The following is a 19,600-nucleotide window of genomic DNA, read 5'->3' on the forward strand; positions in this document are numbered from 1 at the left end:
ACTAACTTAGTTGTTCTTGCTGTAGAAAGTTGCTTTGAAAAGCTGTTTGTTCTCACAAACACAAAATCTGTGTATTAGAGGTTCTCTAATGCATCTCCTAAATTAGTTACAGGCAGCAACATTTTGGAGCAGGAAAAGGAGACCCAGGAATGCCAGAAACAGACAATGGTAAGAAAGGTCTGGAATGGGCTTTGAGGGGTCTCTGTGTCTCTGCCCTTCCCTCCTGATGCTGAAACATCTGCTGGCACTCACATTTGTTTGCATTATATTAAAAATTATTTTCCTCTTCAGCTGTTAACTGAGAAGCTCATAGAAGAACTGAGGCTGTTAAACCAAACCTCTGCAGAAGAGAAGGAGGTGCTTCAGGTGAGACTGTCACTGACTCAACCAGGCAATGAGCAGTAGGTGCTCAGCGAGGTTATTTTGCTCCTCTTTTCTCCACATGAACTAGATGAAAACCTGTAGTACTCGTTTTTTGATATAAATGTGTTCAGGAAACTGTGCTACTCCTCTTCTAAATAGAGGAAGCTGCCAGTGTGGTTGTTACTCTGGAATTCAGAGGATCTGATATAACTTGGAAGCTGTTGCAGAGCAGCAACCTTGGGTAGTGTCTCAGGAACTGAGAAGGGCGCAAGCACAAGTGGCTTCAATACTTATCTATACACAGACCAAAACAGTCATTGAATTACAGCTCTGCAGTCCTTGGGAAGAGACTTAACAGCTACTTCATTGATTAGCTCTTACATGAGACTTGCTAAATTTTGGTTGCAGGTAAATTGACATTTTCCTCCAGCAGCCAAGGTAAAGAATGCCACACTTAAGCCTGGTTTAGGGGGAAGGGCTCAGATCTTTGGCTGGAGCTGCTTTAGGACGTGGTTTTGCTGTTCCTTCCTCTGGTGTTGGTAACACGGGGTGTGCACTGACTCCTCCACAGGCAGGGATGGACATGTGGAAATCAGCAGAGGAGGAGAGCCAGCAGTCCCTGGAGAACCATTCCTCCTTCCAAGCAGAAATCGAGGAACACACAGCAACACTCAATGAGCTGGAGCACCTCCTGGCGATGTGAGGCATGAGGACGGACTGGACTGGGGTTCTGGGGGTTGTGTTTGCTGTTGTACCCCTGGTTCAGCGGTCCCTGCCCCGCAGCAGCCGGGATGGCTGGATCCCGGTGTGTCCCGTCGGTACTTTGCTCCATTAAAGGTGCAGGACTGTCCTCCGGCCCCTCCCGGGCGGGGAGCGGGGCGGGGCCGCGCGTGCGCGCGGGGTCGCGGCGGGGAGCGGCCATGGCGGCGGCGGTGCTGGGGCGGGCGGCGGGCCGTGCGAGGCGGCCGCGGGCGGCGCTGGCGACCGTGCTGCGGCGGGGCGGCGCGGGGCTGGCGGTGGACGACACGGTGAACGGGCTGAGCGCCGAGCAGCGCCAGGTACGGGCTGAACGCGGAGCAGCGCCGGGGACCGGCCGGGCCGGGAATCCGCGCCCGGGGGGGTGTGGCGGGCCCGGCGCGCACCCATTGGTTGCAAGCGGCGGGCGCCGACCAATCGCCGTGCGCGCAGGGGGGGGCGCGGCACTCGGCACTGGCGCGCCCCGGACACGTGGCCCGCCCGGGACACCTTTCCCGCCCGGGACACCTTTCCTGCCCGGAGCACCCGCTCTCCTCGCCGTGGAGCACCCGCTGCGACCACGCTGGGCCTCCTGCATCGCGAGTCGTCTCCAGACACGTGGTCACCGAAGGAACAAGTCGCTTGGGTCTCATCAGATCTTCTCAAAAGAAGAGTTGCAGCTCTCCCAGCCTGTTCTGCCCAACGGAGCACCTAAAGATTTAGGATAATAGTTCTTGGACCTCATAACAGTCTACAGCTCCCTCCCAATGTGCAGCACCAAACTCTGCTCTGGTGACCAGTGACAGAACTCAGGGAACAGCTGGAGCTGTGCTAAGGGAGGTTTAAGCTGGATATTGGGAAAAGGTTCTTCCCCCGGAGGGTGGTTGGGCACTGAACAGGCTCCCCAGGGCACTGGTCGTGGCCCCAAGGCTGCCAGAGCTCAAGGAGCATTTGGACAACACCCTCAGGGACAGGGTGGGATTGTTGGGGTGTCCTGTGCAGGGCCAGGAGTTGGACTTTAATCCTTGGGGGTCCCTGCCAACTCAGCATATTCTTTGTTCTGTATCTAATGTGAGTTTTGGGGTTCTTTTAAGTTTTTAAATCTATCAGTTGGGAGAAAGCTTGTTTGGTGGTACTGGAATCCATGTGGCCATGGAAATTTAACATATCTCTTTATTGTAAGAAAGAGAATGCTTCGGTGACAGGGAGGTGTGGGCACATTTTGGTTTGTTGCTCCTGCTCCTCGTACAGGTTCTGGTTAAACAGCACAGGGTTTCAGTCTCTAAAACCATCCCTTCACCAGCGTTAATTGGTGAGAATAAAGAACCAAAAAAGATAAAAAAGGGATCATTAAATTCTGCTGTAATATACAGGCAGAAGTTTTAAATCTTTGTATTAAAGACACTTCATTATTGAAGTGTGTATAATTTCTTAGTTTGTGTATAGACTTCTGCAGAATACATGTATATATTCAAGTGTATTTATGTATTTAATTCAAGTATGTATTTAAGGTTTAGAAAAAAGATTTTGAGTTTTTTAACACTTGGATCAGTGAACATACCTGGCTCTATCAAACTTGCCCTCTGTAGAAAATAGTAGGATAGATAATGGAATTCCAGTTTCATATGTGGACACATTTTAATGAGCATCTCTAACTACTATAGGCATCTACAGGTAATTAAATGGCACTATAATCAGCCAGTGTTTGGGGTTAGCACCTTATAAGTGCAGTTCACCTGCTTTCAAAGTTCCCTGCCCAAAAACATGCCCCAAAACCCCAGTGCAGGCAGGAGTTCAGGAACATTCTCTCATGTTGGGGTGAGATTAAGGTAAATGCTGAGATGAACTTAAGTATTTCAGCTCCTTTTTAAAAGACTAAAACCAATGACCCTTTCATGGGGTATTCCAGCCAGTAAACTGAACTGAGGATTTCTTTATGGTCCTGTGCTTCTGGGTTTGGGATGCTGGAATTGCCTGGCAGGGGAATGTTGGCAGGACCTGTGGGAAGATGAGGATGTATTGATGAGATGCAATATGTGTGTTCTTCCTCCCCTCTTCTCCCAGCTTAGACAGACCATGACAAAGTTCTGCCAAGAGCATTTGGCTCCAAAGGCTCAACAGATTGACCAGGAGAATGAATTCAAAGGCATGCGGGCAAGTATTCCATGTGTATGTGTGGAAAAGGGGGTTCTTGGATCTGCACCTTAGTCCAGACAATCCCAGTGCACACCACAGGAACATGGCATTAGCTTTTCAAACTTAAAAGCCACAGAGAACCTTTTTATGATTTCCTCTTTTATCGTTTTTTTACCAATTTTCAGCACCCTGGGGCAGAACCCAGAGGTAATAATAAAAAATATGGATAATGGTCTTGTTCAGGTTCTTACCATGGGGTTTCTGCTCGGCTCTGTTCAGGCTCCTTCCCCAACACGTGTGCTTTGTGTTTTCCTGGCTCAGTCCCTCTCTTGGACATGAGTTTCCTCTCAGACTTGTCGTGAAAATATTTGTGTGCAAATGCCGAGACGTGGGGTTTGACTGTCCAGCTGAAGCTTGCCTTCCTCATAAACCTGACAAGTTCTGTGCCACGGGGTGCTTTGACTGCTGGAAACAAGAGATCTGACTGTTGGTTTTCATAAGCTCCACAAGACTCAAAAAGCTCTAAATGTGTGCCAGGATGTCCCAGAGTTCTCATGTTGACATTTCCAGGGATATATGCGTGGCTTTGAAGTGAAGTGTGTAAATTTACCCTGGCACTCCAGGTGTCATCCAGAGCTGTTGAATTGTACTTTTTGGATTCTCTGGAGATTAATCCTGATAATTATCTTATTGCTGGACACAGAGGCCATGTGGGGAGAGCTCCCCTGGGTGTCCATCGTGTAGCAGAGGAAAGGAGCAGCAGGGAGATGGTCCCACCAGGATACGTGTGATCCTCGGTGGGGAGGACCATCCTTTCCTTCTATGTTACATCGTGGCTGTAACATTCCTGTTTTTTAATCTCTCCCAAGGAGGCTTCCTTGCCTTTAGTTGCCAGTTCCTGTTTTACTGGAAGAAGAATAGAGAAAAACCACTGGAAGAAGTGATTTTAAAGTGCCACCTCACAGCATCTCTTCCTGTTTCCAGGGTTTTAGTCATGGAGAACTTATGCTATTTCACTGAAATTTTACTTAAAGTGAGCAAAGATTCGCATCTTAGGAGTTGTCCTTCCGGAAGTAATTTTAGCCCTGTGAATATTCACTGAATTCCACCAGCTCCTCGCACGTGTAGCCCAGCCTGTGTCCTCAGGCCTGCCCGAGTTCTCAGCCCCAGGGCTGGAGCTGCACTGTGGGAGCAACAGGGTATCGATGGATTTACCTCATTCCTGTGATGTCCCGGGGACAAACTGATGTTTCCAGTGAGCTCCCTGGGGAAACTTTTTATGCTTGATGCCCTGACTGCGAGTGTGGGCTCATTCCTTGTTCTGTGTTTGTAGGACTTTTGGAAGAAACTTGGAGAACTGGGAGTTCTGGGGATCACAGCTCCTGGTAAGTCTGTTCCTACCTTTTACCTCCTGCTGGGAGAGACCACTTAAACTCTCACTTTCCAGTCCATAGCAGCCTTGTCTCTGATGTGACATCCATTCTATCCCATCACTGTGTCTTTAAAAAAACTTTCCAAACGGATGTTTTTCTTCTCTGGGTCCAAATCCTTTTTCATTGTCAGACTTCTGGATGGTTACAGAATGGCCTGTCACCATTTAAAAGCACTGCTCAGAAATGGTTTCTCCAGGTGTAACGTGTGCACCTCAAACACCTTTGTGCATTTCTGATATGAAGCAAGATTGGAAGAAGGAGAGCTAGAGGTAAAAGTATCCATGAACAAGTGTTCATTTGTAATGGGAGAAGTTAAAGGGTCTAAACTAATGCTCTGAAAAGGTGAGATAAGTAATGGAGAGCTGACCACAGCCAGAAGAAAATGAGGGTAAATCTTACTGAGCCCTGTCCAGGTCAGTGCAAGTGTTCTAATGAATGTTACAGATGAGTGTGGTCATGCTGAAAGCAGAGCAGGGGAATGAGAAGCCTTGAGTGGAGAAAAGGGGCTGATGGGGCCTTTCTTTCCCAGTGGACAAGTCTGTTTTCTAGATGTGGCTGTGGAAAGGCCTCTGCAGGATCCAGCTGAATAGCAATGTCAAAATAATGCCTCTGCCTCTCTCAGTGCTAGAAGACTTTGCATTTCTGCTTTCTCTCCCTTTCCTCTTCCCCATTTACTGCTGCTCCTGGTTTTTCTCCCTCTTCCCTTCTTTCTCCTCTGATGTTGTGCCCAAGGCTTACAGTAGTTTCCCACATTATCAGTGAGCCATCCCCTCCTGAGTCCTGTCCTTTATCTCAAAGGTTTACCTCTCAAACCCTCCTACACCCAGGATTTTCCACCTTGTTTTGGATTGTGGACTTGTGTGATTCTTTATTGGTGTCAGGTATGTTGAAGGAGGTGGAGCCTGGGATTTAGGATGTGGAGATGGTGTGGAGTCTTACATGGGCATACACAATTAAATATTTGGGCACTGGTGGATCAAGCCTATTAAAGGAGCATTTTGAATAAGTGCTGTTTGTTTTCTTCTGAAAACTGAGAAAGCTGTGTTGTTTGTGATTTCCCATTTATTTTATGAAGTGTTAAGTTAGGAAATGCAAATATGTACTTACCACAGAACACTAATACAGGTATGTCATGTATACAGAATAACTCTGAAAGGGCAGCATCATTCTAAATCACACCATGGCTTCTGTTACATGAAGAGGAGTCTGGCAGGATCATTTTCCTGTTCCTCTTGCAGGGCAAAGCAATCCTGCATCAGGAATGCTCACAGTTGAGCAGTTTGCCTCTCATGAGGCAAAAGCACCAAATCCAGCCATTTTATAGGAATTATTAGAAAACTCTCTTGTTTTGGCATATATGACAAACTGTTAGCCCCATCTTTTAGGATATGGAGAGCAAACCCCTGCACTCTGGTTTGTGGTAGAGAGAGGAGATTCCAGAGGATGAAGAGCCCTGCAGGTAAAGGCAGGAGTTGAAACGAGTCGAGTGGGAGGAAAGGCTGCACATGGTGCCAGTGGCTGTGGGGTTCATTTGAGGGATTTGGGACCTCTCCAAGCTCAGCCCTTTGGTCACCCTGAGCACACAGACAGATTTGCTCTTACCCCTGTTGCTCTTGTTTGCAGCCCTCACGTTGGTGATGAGTAAGTGTTCCTGGGTTTCCTCCCCCGCTGCTGCTCAGTGGTTGTGTCCTGATGTAGCTCTTCCCTTAGCAGTACAACCACTTGCTTCCTACTGTAGAACAAAGCATTTAGGCTGGGAAGGGACTGTATTTGTGTGTAGATAAAGTGTGGTAGGTATATATCTAAATATTTGTGTAGGCTGTTAGCTGCTCAAGGCCATTATGCATTTCTCAGCCTTCTCTTTTTACTGCCTTCCCTCTCCTTGTTCTACTGTGTGACCTTAACCCTTACCACTAGTTTTAGGCTCAGCTCAGTGTGCCCAGCTGGGTTCTCAGTGCTGCTCTGTCTCGCTTCATCCTCTCTCGGAATCCACGTTTTTGTCACTGGTGAATTACATATTCCTTGTATAATTCACAGCAGTTACACTTATGCATCATTCTCCTTCTGAATCGGCCACTCCTCAAAATTCTGGTGTCCTGCACACTTGTGGGCTCAGAAAAGTCCTTAGTGCCCCATTTTTTTTAACAGTTTGAGGATTCCTCTCTTGTTTGGGGGCAAGCACATGTGGACTTCACAAACCTTGCCTGTGTTCCTTTGTCTGCTCACCTAACAGAGGTTGCTCTTGGTGATTTAACCTTTATGGTCACATGAAGGTTGCACCTGAGGATGGCTGACAAAAAGGACTCGTTGTGCAGTGTCAGTATTATTTGGGATGTGTCCTTGTGCGTGTTCTGCATATCAACTGTGCTGTACAACTAAATGGTTGATTATGCTGAAAAAATAGTGTCCCTGTGCCTTGAGGATGAGCACTGAGATCCAGAGAGGATGAGGAGAGCCAGCAGGGCCCAGCTCAGGGACAGTGACAGACCCAGAACCGTTCCAAGTGTCCTGGATCTCAGCCGAGGCCGAGCCCAGCCCCGGGCTCTCGTGCACGTGGTGGGTAACGGGAGGTCTTTCCCCTTTCCCAGCGGAATACGGGGGCTCTGCCCTGGGCTACCTGGAGCACGTGCTGGTGATGGAGGAGATCTCGCGCGCGTCGGCGGCCGTGGGGCTCAGCTACGGCGCCCACTCCAACCTGTGCATCAACCAGCTCGTGCGCAACGGCAACGACGCCCAGAAACACAAGTACCTGCCCAAGGTCCGTGGCTGGAGCGGGGGGAAAGCTGGGAAGCAGCTGAGTTTGGGCTGCAGGGGTGGGTGTCTTTCACAGTGTGCGATACCGGAAGCACCAGCAGAATTCAGGCACCAAACCTTGGGGAATACTGAACTTGCCAAACTTCTGTAGCTGGTCAGTTGTTGTCCTGTTAATCCGCACTGACCTCGTCCCATGCCAAGCTCCATGCTGGAGCTATGTGACTAAAAGAGGCTTTGAGGCGGCACTGGTGATGTTCTTCCAAGTTCCCAAATTGTTTTGAGACCTCTGAGTGAAAGCCACTGCTTTCCTGTCTTACGTTCCCCATTTCTCACTGCCCAAACGCTTGGCTTGCCTGCTAATTACCTACGTGTGAAACTCCATCATCTTTTGGGGCGTTGATGTTCGTGACTCCAGTGTGTTAAATAAATTTCAGTTTTTAAATGCATGGAAGAGCAACGAGCACATCGAATGAGCCGCTGAGATTATCAGTGAAAGGATCAGCACGAGACACTTGATTTAAGCCGCATGCAAAGTGCAGTGTCGCTTCCTCAGAGCACTGTGCACCCTGCAGATGTGTGACCCCGAGCTGCCCTCGTTGCTCAGGTGTATTTTCATGCCTCATTCTCAGCCCCTCCATGAGATGTGCAGCCACTTCAGCTCTGACTCGTCTTGGTTCCTGACAGAGCACTTAGAGGTGCTTCACTAGATTTGAGCAGATCATGAAAACTTCCGTAGTGGTGCGTTGATGGCTTCAATTGGTTGAACATACCTTAGGCATTGAGTCTGTTTTTTAAGGAAAAAATAGAGATCAAAACGGGGAGAGGATGGATAAAAGTACACAGGGAGGGCAAAAAGGCAAGGAGAAAAGGGCAGAGTGAAATAAGAGTGAAGAGGAAGCAACAGCTCTGCCAGAGCCTGGTGTGGGCAGGCACAGGAGGAGGGTGTCCATCTGCCATTGTGGGGTGAGCGTGGGGGGACTGGGCTGTGAAAACATTGTGGACAACTTTTCCAGCCCTTTTCACCCCCTCGTTGGCCTCTTGTGTTCCCCAACTGCTGTTTGTGTAAAAGGGCAGCACAAAGCACAGGCAGGAGCTGGGCAGAGGCATATGGTGCCTGCGTGGTTCTTTGGCACTTCCTCGTGTGTTGTGCAAGCAGGGCTGTGCTTGTCTAGCTCAGGCAGAGCTGAGTCATCTCATCCCACTGGGATGTGGTTCTGTTCCCTGAGCACAGCACGAGGGAGCTCCTGCTCAGGCTGTGCCGGGAACGGCGGCTCTCGGTTTTGTTCCTGCAGAGAACAGTGGCTGTGGGGGTCCAGTGCAGGAAAACAGCCAGGGAGGGTAAAGAGGGAACAAACAACGCTGCTGCTCTCCCCCTTTAGCTTATGGTGGTGTTTTCTTGCAGCTGATCAGCGGGGAGCACATCGGGGCCTTGGCCATGAGCGAGCCCAACGCTGGCTCTGATGTCGTGTCCATGAAGCTGAAAGCAGATAAGAAAGGTGAGGCCTGTCCTGTGCTGCCCAGGGAGGTGGTGCAGTCCCCATCCCTGGAGGTGTCCAAGGAACGACTGGATGTGGCACTCAGTGCTCTGGGCTGGGGGACAAGGTGGGGATGGGGCACAGGTTGGACTTGATGAACTTGGAGGGCTTTTCCAGCCTAAATGATTCTGGGATTCTGTGAATCCTGTTCGGGAACACACAGAGTGGGGATATTGGTGTTGCTCCATTGTGAGCTAACAGATCTCATCTCTTGGCTTGCAGGAGACTACTTTGTTCTGAATGGGAACAAATTCTGGATCACCAACGGGCCGGATGCAGATGTGCTCATTGTTTATGCTAAAACTGACATTACCGCAGTCCCGGCCTCCCGCGGGATCACCGCCTTCATCGTGGAGAGGGTGGGTTCAGCCATTCCCACAGGTTGTTAAAGCTCAATCCCTCACTGCCTCATTTAAAGCCAGCTGGTTTTCTTTCTAGAACTGTCAGCCCCGTGCTCGAAGACAAACTGCTTTCTGCCTGAAAAATAGAAAAGGAACCTTTAATAAAAGAATATAAAATCTCAGGGATCAGTAAACCTTCCGGTGGACTTAACCTGGTGATTAGAATAGTTCAGTTACTGGCAGACCTTCATCCCTTGCTGTAGGAGGGGCTTTGTTGGCAGCTGTCCAATTCATTTATATAGTATTTATGTGCATTAGAAAATGGGTGCACGGGGTTCATGCAGGGGTGTTTCTCTGCACTTGCACTTAGACCTGTTCTAGGTCCCAGTTCCCTTTGACTCCCTCCTGGCACCCTGCACATATTCCTGTGGTCAGGGGAATTTCACAGACCTCTCGTGACTTTCCTTAGTCTGTCAGAATTGAGATTTGAACTGTGCTTTTACTACCTTGACTTTCAGGGAACGCCTGGTTTCAGGACAGCCCAGAAGCTGGATAAGCTGGGAATGAGAGGGTCTAATACCTGTGAACTGATCTTTGAAGACTGCAAGATCCCTGGTGAGTCGGGTTCCAGTTGGGGAGGTTTCCTGCCTGATCAGATAAGTTGGATCACTAATTACACCCATGTTCAGCCTGTGACCCAGAGGGCTTTGCAGATGTTATCTGCCTCCAAGGGAGCTGGTGGAACTGGAAGTGCAATCTGCTGGATTGCAGGGAGGGAGCACTTTCCTTGTCAGGTCACTGCTGTTTCGGCCTCATGGACCCACCTCTCAACCACTGCTTCTCCAAAGCCTCGCTGAGGCTTCCCAGGAAACTTGTTCCCATTAGAGTTCCCATCTCATATGTGGGTGAGCTGCTTTCCCTGGAAGGTTTTGTCACTGGAGACTCTCCAACAGGCTTTTGGGTTGCCTGTAACATGGAGTTCTTTTGGGGTCAGGGCCTGAAAATGGCCATCCTTACCCCACTAGTTAGTATAGCAGGGGCCTCTGTAATAGCAATATTTGTTATGCCAGTGGCTATTTTTGTTGATAGAAAATTTCCAGCCTCTCTAGAGCAAGTGGAGATGTCTTATCCAGAGTCATGAAAATCAGGATTGCACATCTGCAGAGCCAGGAGCTGTCCTGCTCCCCATACACCACCAAAAGCCAAAGTAGAAGAGTTTCAGCTGAAACCTGACATTTCTAACTATGCTGGATCCCTCCACTCTGAAATCAGAAAGGCCAGTGCCCCAGTCCTCTGATCATCTCCCAGGAATCATCTGCAGGGAGCAGCGTGTTCTCATGGAAACGGGATTTCCATCTTGTGGTGACATGGAGAGGCTCATCATTGCAGTGTTGGAAGTGAACACACTTGGCACTCTGGCCATTAGTGCTCCTTCTGATCTTTGGCCTTGGAAGCTGAACCAGTTTGAAGCCATTTCATGTGACTGCAGGATATTCAGTCCTTTCTCATAGAATCCCAGACTGGTTTGGGTCGGAAGGGACCTTGAAGGTCATCCCATTCCACCCCCTGCCATGGGCAGGGACACCTCCCACCAGCCCTGGTCTCTCCAAGCCCTGGAGAACACAGGTCCTCAGACAAACACAGGTCCTCAGACAAACACAGGTCCTCAGACAGCAGCTGGGCTGAGTTTTGCACATAAATAATCACTTTTCCTCTGCTCTTTGCAGCTGAAAATGTCTTGGGGGCCCTGAGCAAAGGAGTCTACGTCCTGATGAGTGGATTGGACCTGGAGAGGCTCGTGCTCTCTGGTGGGCCCCTGGGGTAAGGTTCTGTCATCTCTGATGGGCTGTAAGGCCAGAAGGGTCCTTGGAGGCCACCAGGCCCAGTGGGGCCCCTTCAGGGGCTGCAGCTCTCAGTAGGATGTGTCCTGGATGGAGAACTGGGATACTGGGGCAGCAGGAGAGAAGAGGCTGGATCAACCTTGGGAAGGAAGCGAGGTGCAGAGGAGGCAGGAGCAGGGACATCCTGTGGGGTATCCCAGCCCAAAGCAGCACAGGACACCAGCACCGGTGTAGCTGCTCCACTGGACTCTCCTGGAGGGTGCTTTGGAAAAGATTGGTTCCCAGAGGTGGTAAATCTGCCTCAGTCCCCGACTGCTGGCTTGTGTATCCCTCCAGTGTGGATTACTCTGGGAATAACCAGCTCATTTGCATTACTCATTCCTTAAAATTTGACACATTATCCAGAGAGTCACACACTGGTTTGTGCTTCATTTATTCAGTTCTTAAACTCCCCAGTAACTATTTGTACCCCACTCATTTTGTCCTCCCGAGTGGTCTCTCTGGACTAATCCTCATGTGGAAAGACCAACTTCCACAAAGCAGGAGGAAGATTTTTTTTTCCCCCTCCTTGTTCTTGCCTGTGCTTTTTTTATGGCATTGGCTGGTATTTCTTGAGTTGGGAGCTCTGGAGATGTGAGGCAGCACAAACTGTCCTGGCTGTGGTTGTGAGAAAGCTCTCCAAGTCTCAGCCCCTGAATTACAAGGCCAGACCTTATCACAGGATGTCCCAAAGAAGCACCAGGGAGAAATATGGGACCTTTGGATTTTATTCTCAGCCTTGTTTGAGTGGAGCTGTAGGAAGGCAGCAGGATACCATTTAGCTGTGAGAATCTTTTTGCCTTGGGTTATACCTCCAAAGCTAACTCATTATTAATGACTAGTTCTGCTGTTTCCCTTGTCCTGCATTACCTGTGCTTTTCTTAGGCTCATGCAAGCTGTCCTTGACCACGCAATTCCATACCTGCATGTCAGAGAAGCATTTGGACAGAAAATTGGCCACTTCCAGGTGAGGCAGAGGAGGAGTTAGGAAGGTTTGTCCTCTTTTTAGAATGGGAAGACCAAGAGCTTTGTTGTGGGGAGGGGGGCTTTGCACGGGGTTTGTGCTTGGGGCTGCATGATGTGATGATGGCCTAGTGGAAGGTTCCCAGCCCATGGCAGGGGGATGGAACTGGGTGAGCTTTAAGGTCCCTTCCAATGCAAACAATTCCGGGATTCCGAGATGTGGTGAGAAGGCAAAAGGATCTCTGAGCCTGCTCCCCTCAGGCTGCTGTGGGGGGTAAGGGACTGTGGCCGATATCTGGGAGTCTGTCACTTAAAAGAGCCTCCAGCTCCCTCTTGGCTGCTGGATCCGTGTCCTTTCCCACCTCTAGTTTGGGGACGTGTGACCCCCTCCCTCTGTTAACTGCTGTGCTGTGTCCTGTGTGTGCAGCTCATGCAGGGGAAGATGGCAGACATGTACACGCGGCTCATGGCGTGCCGGCAGTACGTCTACAACGTGGCCAAGGCCTGTGACCAGGGCCACTTCAACGCCAAGGTGAGCTCAGCTCCCGCCCGGCCCGGCTGTCCTGGGGCAATTCCTCTGGTCCCAGAGCCCAGCCCGGGGGGAGGCTCTCTGCAATGAGCCCTCACACCCCAAAGGGCTGTTTTCCACTCCCAAATGAAAAGCAAGCCTCCTTCTACAAGGCAACAGTTTTAGCAGCATCAGTAGGGGTTTATTGGAAGCCCAAACACCTCTCCACGACTGTTGTAAGGGCTGGAGCAGTCGTTGGAGGTGTTGTCACCTCCACAATGCCACCACACCTCTGTCAGAGGAGGAGACTGAGTGTTAAACAGCGGGAGCACAGAGCTCTGCATCCCACATCAACTCACGTTGGTCTCCTGTGGGTTTGATGGGCGTCTGTGAGAGGCCAGCTCCCCTGCTGCTCTCTTGGTCTCTTTTTTCTCCTCTTTCTGTCTTCACAACTTTTGTGCGGTGACAGGGACACTGCTGCAGCCCCCTGTGCCCTGGGATCGGGTGTTCAGGGTTCTTAGCAGGTGTAGAGTCATGGCAAGGTCGGGGCAGCAGGGGACCCCTCTGCTCACTGTCCTGTGTCCCCCAGGACTGCGCCGGGGTGATCCTGTACTCGGCAGAGTGTGCGACGCAGGTGGCTCTGGACGGGATCCAGTGCCTGGGTGAGTCCCTGACGGCTCCGGAGAGCTCTTGTCTCTCCCGCCCCACCCTCCGCCCCTGGAATGGGGGCCGGGGCTGACGTTGGCTTGTTGTGGGTGCAGGTGGGAACGGCTACATCAATGACTACCCCATGGGGCGGTTCCTGCGCGACGCCAAGCTCTACGAGATCGGGGCGGGCACCAGCGAGGTGCGCAGGCTCATCATCGGCAGGGCCTTCAACGCCACCTTCCAGTAACGGCCCCGGGGCGGGGGCAGCGCCGGCACCACGAGGCCTTGGGCACGAGGCTGGAGCGCACAACTGCTTCCCGCTTGCCATCCTGGCACTGCCACCCACGGACTCCCCTCCGCCCGCTCTGGCAACAAAAGCTGCTGGAGTGGGCTGGGACAAAGGGATCAGAGGGTGGCATGGCAGGAGAAGGGTTTTGTCTCGTTGTGATCGTCCTGATTCACACTGTTCCTGAGCTGTTGATCCTCAGCATTGCAGGGCCGAGGGTCTGTCCCCCCACCAGGACAGGCTGGCGAGGGCTGTGCAGCCATTGCTGAGCACAGAAAGTCAACCCAAAAAAAGCCAAAATGGACAAGGAGGGAGCAATTTTATTCTTTTCCAAAAGTGCCATTAACCAGTTAGCATTTAGCATATTGCCACTGGAAGGTGGAACTTCCTTCCAGTGGGATTAATGCCTTTCATTTTGGGAACTCGACGGCAACATCGTGGGGTGGCTGCTCATCAATGCTCAGCATCATCCGTGCACAGGCAGTGTTTTAGGTGCTGGTTCCTAAGGCCTCCTTAAATCCCACATCTGCTGGTTTGCAGAATTCCATTCTATTTGCAGAATTCTTCTCTTATTCCGGCTGCTTCTGGAGGTATTTTGGTGCAGCCCTGAGTCCTTGCTGTGCTGACCCACTGCTCCCACCGGGTCATTCCCTCAGAGGTGCCACCATCCATTGCTCTGGGGACAATCAGACCTGTATTGTGACATCTATGGATGAAGCAGGCAGGAGGAGTTGACTTTTTGGGGGTTTTGTTCTCTGAAGGTTGTTGTTTTGGCAAAGCCTGTCCTCACACTCCACCTCCAGCTGGAGCGAGCACAGGGTGTTTGGGGGTGATCCCAGTGTATATTTTGTACAGCAGATTGAGGTTGATTTGGCTTTGTTAAAGGAAATTGCACAGTGTCCTGCCAGCTTTAAAGAGTGAATCACAAATCAAAATGGGATGCTGGAAATAGGATTGAACAGTTAATGAATTAAACAGTTGCCATGTAGGCAACTCCCAGCAGTTTTAACAGAAATCACCTTGAAGTGTGTGTATTTTGTGGTTGTAGTTCACACCTGTCCATACCAGGGGACAGACTGACACACAATTTTAAAATGCCACAGATTGAAGAAAATTCACTCACCTCAGTCACCAGGTAAGTCACCAGGAGTTTATGAAAGTCACAAAGAGCCAGAAAAAGCTTCTAAAGTCCTGGTGGCAGCACCTTCTTCCTAAACTTGGTATTTACTCAGCCTCGGTGGGGCTCCACCTGGGAAGCATCCCAGGGTTTAATTTTCAGCCTAAATCTCTGGACAGGGTGTGGACAGAGGTGGCCTGTCAGGAATATCATCCTGAGCTGCACCAAATGCTGTGGAAGTGAACCTTGAGGTGCACGTGGGAAACACTCAGTGCACTGTTGTACAGGGCTATGAGAATTTACTCCCATGACCAGACATTTGTGTTTTATCACAGCACAATTCCTGGATCACTGTTAAGATCCATCTCTGCCAGAGGAGCTTCTCCAAGGAGTGTCAGAGCCACGACAGGGTGGTGCGAGATTCAGATTGTTAAAAATAGCTTTTCTAGGTGGAAGGGACCTGGAGATTTTTAAACCTGTCCTCTACCACTGGAGAGGCCTGATTTTAATACACATACTTAATAATGCCTTCACTTTCCAGGCTGATCAGCACCTTGGAGTTGAAGGTAAAATGAATCAATGTCTAAGGGATCACAGGGCAGGGGAGGGAGAGATTCATAAATCCTCAGCAGGGTTGTGTTATTCAAATCTCACTCCCTTCCACAGCTGCCTTGGGAAGGGGCTGGAAAGAAGGGCTTGGGAGGGCTTCTTGGGGGAAAAGGGGGTTAATATTTATGCTACACTAATAAAATCAGCTTTTGCTGTGGCCTGTGCTGCTGGAGGGGGTCCCAGCAGAGGGAAGTGCAGGATCTGGTTCTGGTTCCTGAGCTGGCAGCAACGGGTAGTGTTGCTTTCTTTGCTTATCCCTCCCTCTGTCTTCCCAACCACAGCTTTCCCCCCTAATTCTCATTTAAAATAAATACATTTACAGTGATCCATGTGGGCTGTGCCTCGGGCCTCCTCTGGAGAGCAGCAAAGCTAACAGGGAACACACAGAGTGCCGTGCCTCTGGGCATGATCCAACTGTGTCTGCCATGGATTTGTGATGGAAATTGGCCTGGCCTGACAGCCCTTGGCTGGTGGCAGGGCTGGATGTGCTGCATCTTCCCAGCTTTTCGAGATCCTTGCCCTGTGTGCAGCTGGCTGGCCACTGAGCAGAGGAGGCACAGAGAGCAGAGGGAATTATTCATGAAGGTAACACAATTTATTTCAGCAGTGTGGGATTTGGAAGGAGGGTCAGCAAGTGACAGGAAGAGAGGATGTAACCTCAAGCTGTGCCAGGGGAGGTTCAGGCTCAACATCAGGAAGAATTTCTTCACAGAAAGGGTGGTCAGGCATTGGAAGGGGCTGCCCAGGGGGGTGGTGGAGTCCCCATCCCTGGAGGTGTCCAAGGAATGACTGGATGTGGCACTCAGTGCTCCGGGCTGGGTGACAGGGTGGGCATTGGGCACAGGGTGGACTCCATGGGCTGGGAGGGCCTTTCCAACCTCAGTGATTCTGGGATCCGTAAGGAAGTGGCACATAGATTGTTGGGAACACAGAAATGCTGCCTGTGCTGGGGAAGGCAGGAGGGAGAACCTGTGCCCAGCAGAACCTTTCAGTGAAATGGTTCTGAGGTGTTCCCAGGTTCTTTGGCTGTGTGAAGCCCCTGTCCTGCAGCAGCCAGCTCGGTGTCACAGGTCAGCAGTTGATTTATGTGCTTTGGGCACAGGAAGGGCTGGACTGTGTCCTTCTGCCACGGGTGCTGCAGCTCTGCTCTCTTCAGTTCCTCCCGTGCAAGGAGCTGTGGTAAATTCCTCACGCCAGTGCTGTCAGGAACTTGTTTGTAACTTGTTCCTTAATTGATCCCTTTTGCTCCATGAGTCCTCTTCTGGAGCTGTTTGCAGGGAAAGCCAACCTGAGGTAGAAAAACTGGGCTCACGGTGAGCTGGGGCACTGCCCGTGTTTGATGCAGAAACCCGAGGCAAGTAAAAGATGTAGTGGAGAAGATGGGCCATGACATCTCTGGGGTTCTGCCTCGTGCTGCCTGGGGCAGAAGGGAGCACAGCTCCTCCAAGCTGTGTCCAAAACTGGAGTTTAGGAGGGGCTGGTGGTGTTGGGGATGCCCACAGTGTGAGGGAGCTGTTTGCTGTATAAACACACCAGGGACTGCTGTGTTAAAATGTGTCTGTGAGGGAAAAGCTGCTGTGGAGGGTCTGGGCCACAGTGGGGCCACCTGGGCTGCCAGCCCCTGGGCCTGGGGAGCCACGGCTGGGCTGTGATTACAGCAAACCTCGCTGGGAAAGGTGAAACCACACCGAGAGGTGCAGGATGTGGGAGAGGGCCCCGCGTTTGCACAGCACCCTGGGCAGGGCAGTGGCTGTCCCCGCTCCTCCCCAGGGGCCTGGGTGCCGTACTTTCCCACCCAAAAACCCCTCCTGAGTCCTTGCTGGGGCTGCCAGATGGGATTCCCGGCTGCCCTGTGTCACTGCCTGTTCCAGGGGCGGGCAGGAACCCTCAGCCCGTGCTGGGGGCAGTGTGTTCGTGCTCGTGGCTGTGTGTTTGTGGGGCAGAGGATGCGGTTTCTTGCCTGGGGAGCTGCTCCATGAGGGGAAGTGAGGCTTTGACAACCCGTGGGGAGATGGTGTTTCCCTCCCGTGCTGGGCTCTGAGTGATTTCAGTACAGGGTGACACATAACGAAAGTGTCAGCGAGTCCTGATTTCACTGTGCGGGGCTGTGCTGGGGCCGAGCTCTGTGGTGGTGCCTGAGCGGCGTGTGGCTCATTGCTCCATCCCTGCGGAGGCTCCCGCCTCCCTGCTGCAGCTCAGCACGCTGTGTTATTCCATAACCTCTGCCCGTTTAGATCCCACTCACCTCTCAGCGCCCCCCCGGGGCTCCGGGCAGCGTTAAACACGGGGGACAGAAAGGGACCTGCTGCTGTGCCACCTCTGTGCCCCCACATGCGGGTGATGAGCCGGTTTCTCTGCCAGGCTGGGGGCGAGAGCCCACAAAGCCACGTGTACCCGCAGCCACGGGTGCAGGCAGAGAGGACACGGTCCCGGTGTCCCGGTGGCCGCTCCGTGCCCGTGTCCCGGCGGCAGCTGCCCGCTCCTCCCGCACAGCCGTGCCGGCCACGCCGCCCTCGCAGCGAGGCACCCGCTCCTCCCAGCCACGGCCCCGCAGCAAGACCAGAAAGAGATTTCTTTTCAATCTATACAAGAATTCACAACTGTGAAGGGGAGACAAAAACATTCTTGAGCCGAGGGGACAATATTGAGCCAGGGGGGCGCGGGGGGGCCGCGGGATTACTGTAGCACAGCCCGGGGTCGCCCCGCTTGCACCTGCTGTTTGCTGAAAGGCTGATGCTGAGCAACAAGCAGCTGATGCTGAGGCCCAGTTGTCAGCCTGAATGGGGGGAAAAAGGCTGGAGCAGCGCTCGCCAGAGGGAATGGCAGCGGCCCAGCGCCGGCGGGAGGAGGGAGCTGCCGGGGGAGGGGGGACAGCAGCCGGCTCCCCTCGGCACGTGGAGCTCCAGGCAGACCCGGAGGTGTGGGGATCTGTCAATCCGGAGGGATCTAGGGGAAATGGGGCGATCCTGAACCCCTGAAGAACGCGAGCTCTCCCCAAGCTCCTCCTCGCTCCAGCCCTAAGCTGCCACAATGAGTGGGGGGGGTGATGTCCCCCCCAAAACTTTGAGGCAGTGCTGCTGCAGGACACCCTGCCCTTCTCCACTGATGTCCTCCAGGCAAGAGGAAGGGTTCTTTTCAGGAAGAATTTCTTCAAGGAAAGGGCTGTCAGGCATTGGAAGGGGCTGCCCAGGGAGGTGGTGGAGTCCCCATCCCTGGAGGTGTCCAAGGAACGACTGGATATGGCACTCAGTGCTCTGGGCTGGGGGACAAGATGGACTCGATGTGGATCTTCCCACACGGAGCAGGGCAGAGAGGGAACAGGGAGTTTCTGGAGGTGTCTCAGTGGATCGAGGGGCTGCCCCCTCCTTCGTGGGGCTGTCTGGTGTCGGAGCCGGGACTGCCCGGGGGGGATTTTCCAGCCCTCTGCTGCAGCTGCCTCCCAGAGCAGAGGTGGGAGCGTTTTCCTGCAGCTGTTGGAGGGATGGAAACAGCCTGTGTGCCCCGAGTGTCTGCAGGGCTGTACTGGATCGATGCTCCCGCCGTGGGCCAACCATCCCCTGTGCTGGGGCTTCAGCAAACACACAGCCTGTGTCTGTGTCTGTGTCCTCTCCGTGCCTTGCTGCAGAGCTCGGAGCTTCTCCGCAGGGAAAACAAGCCCAGTGCTGGTCTGAAGAAGCTCAAGACCTGCAGGAAAGGAAAAAGCAGGAGCTGCCTGGTGAGTCCCACACAGAGGAGAAGATCGAGTGGTTATTTTTGGAGCCCAGCAGGGTCCTTGATGTGATTTAGTGCCTGGGTGCTCCTGCTGGCACGAGGAGAGGTGGCTGTGCCAAGGGGGTGGCCTGGCCCTGTCCCCACCGATGGGACCTGCCTGGGAAATGCCCAGGGATGGTTTCTTTGCCTTGGGTACAGCTGAAGCTCCCCAGCTCTGGGAGCTTCCCCGAGGAGCTGGCATCACATTGGCACTGAACGTGCCCGCCCGGGGCTGGTGTTCCCCAGAGCCGGCGTTTCCAACACGGCTCCGCAGAGCTTCCTGGGGGGACCACGAGGGCGTGTGACACTCGAGGCTGGGAAGGGCACTGTCTTTCCTGGATTTTTACAGGGACCATCTCCTGCTCTGAGATGTGATGTCAGTCCCGCCCCAGGGATCCCTGTGCCCGTGGGAGCAGCCAGGATCCACGTGGGACCTGGGACTGGTTTCTCTCCTGAGGAGGCGGCTGCGTCGCAGCACGCAGAGGAACCCACCCTCTTCTATGATGACTAAGCATGACTTGGAAAACCAGCAGCCTCCCTGC

The 19,600-nt window shown here is 52.3% G+C and overlaps 2 protein-coding genes across 2 annotated transcripts in view; both read left to right on the plus strand.

Annotated features, from left to right (window-relative positions):
* The window catches only part of KNSTRN (kinetochore localized astrin (SPAG5) binding protein), a 4,565-nt gene extending 3,352 nt beyond the window's left edge, over positions 1–1,213 (plus strand). The window contains exons 6-8 of the mRNA XM_027662155.1: positions 107–168; positions 292–366; positions 935–1,213. Coding sequence (XP_027517956.1) covers positions 107–168; positions 292–366; positions 935–1,066 — 269 coding nt within the window. The 3' untranslated portion in view covers positions 1,067–1,213. The remainder of the gene's footprint in view (positions 1–106; positions 169–291; positions 367–934) is intronic.
* Positions 1,214–1,266: 53 nt separating this feature from the next.
* Positions 1,267–15,633, plus strand: IVD (isovaleryl-CoA dehydrogenase). The gene is made up of 12 exons (XM_027662140.1): positions 1,267–1,421; positions 3,163–3,252; positions 4,568–4,619; positions 7,256–7,425; positions 8,824–8,917; positions 9,179–9,315; positions 9,816–9,912; positions 11,025–11,118; positions 12,063–12,144; positions 12,568–12,672; positions 13,238–13,310; positions 13,410–15,633. Exons 1-12 carry the CDS (start codon positions 1,284–1,286, stop codon positions 13,541–13,543), a joined length of 1,266 nt encoding a protein of 421 aa, XP_027517941.1. The 5' UTR covers positions 1,267–1,283; the 3' UTR covers positions 13,544–15,633.
* Positions 15,634–19,600: the final 3,967 nt, after the last annotated feature.

Source organism: Corapipo altera, unplaced genomic scaffold (genome assembly GCF_003945725.1).
Source record: "Corapipo altera isolate COAL_440 unplaced genomic scaffold, ASM394572v1 RXGC01000072.1, whole genome shotgun sequence".
NCBI classification, from domain to species: domain Eukaryota; kingdom Metazoa; phylum Chordata; class Aves; order Passeriformes; family Pipridae; genus Corapipo; species Corapipo altera.

Coding starts and splice junctions, on each gene's coding strand:
- IVD (XM_027662140.1), top strand. CDS start 1,284: ATGGCGGCGGCGGTGCTGGGGCGGGCGGCGGGCCGTGCGAGGCGGCCG. Junction 1,422..3,162: donor TGAGCGCCGAGCAGCGCCAG/GTACGGGCTGAA, acceptor CTCTTCTCCCAG/CTTAGACAGACCATGACAAA. Junction 9,913..11,024: donor TGAAGACTGCAAGATCCCTG/GTGAGTCGGGTT, acceptor TGCTCTTTGCAG/CTGAAAATGTCTTGGGGGCC.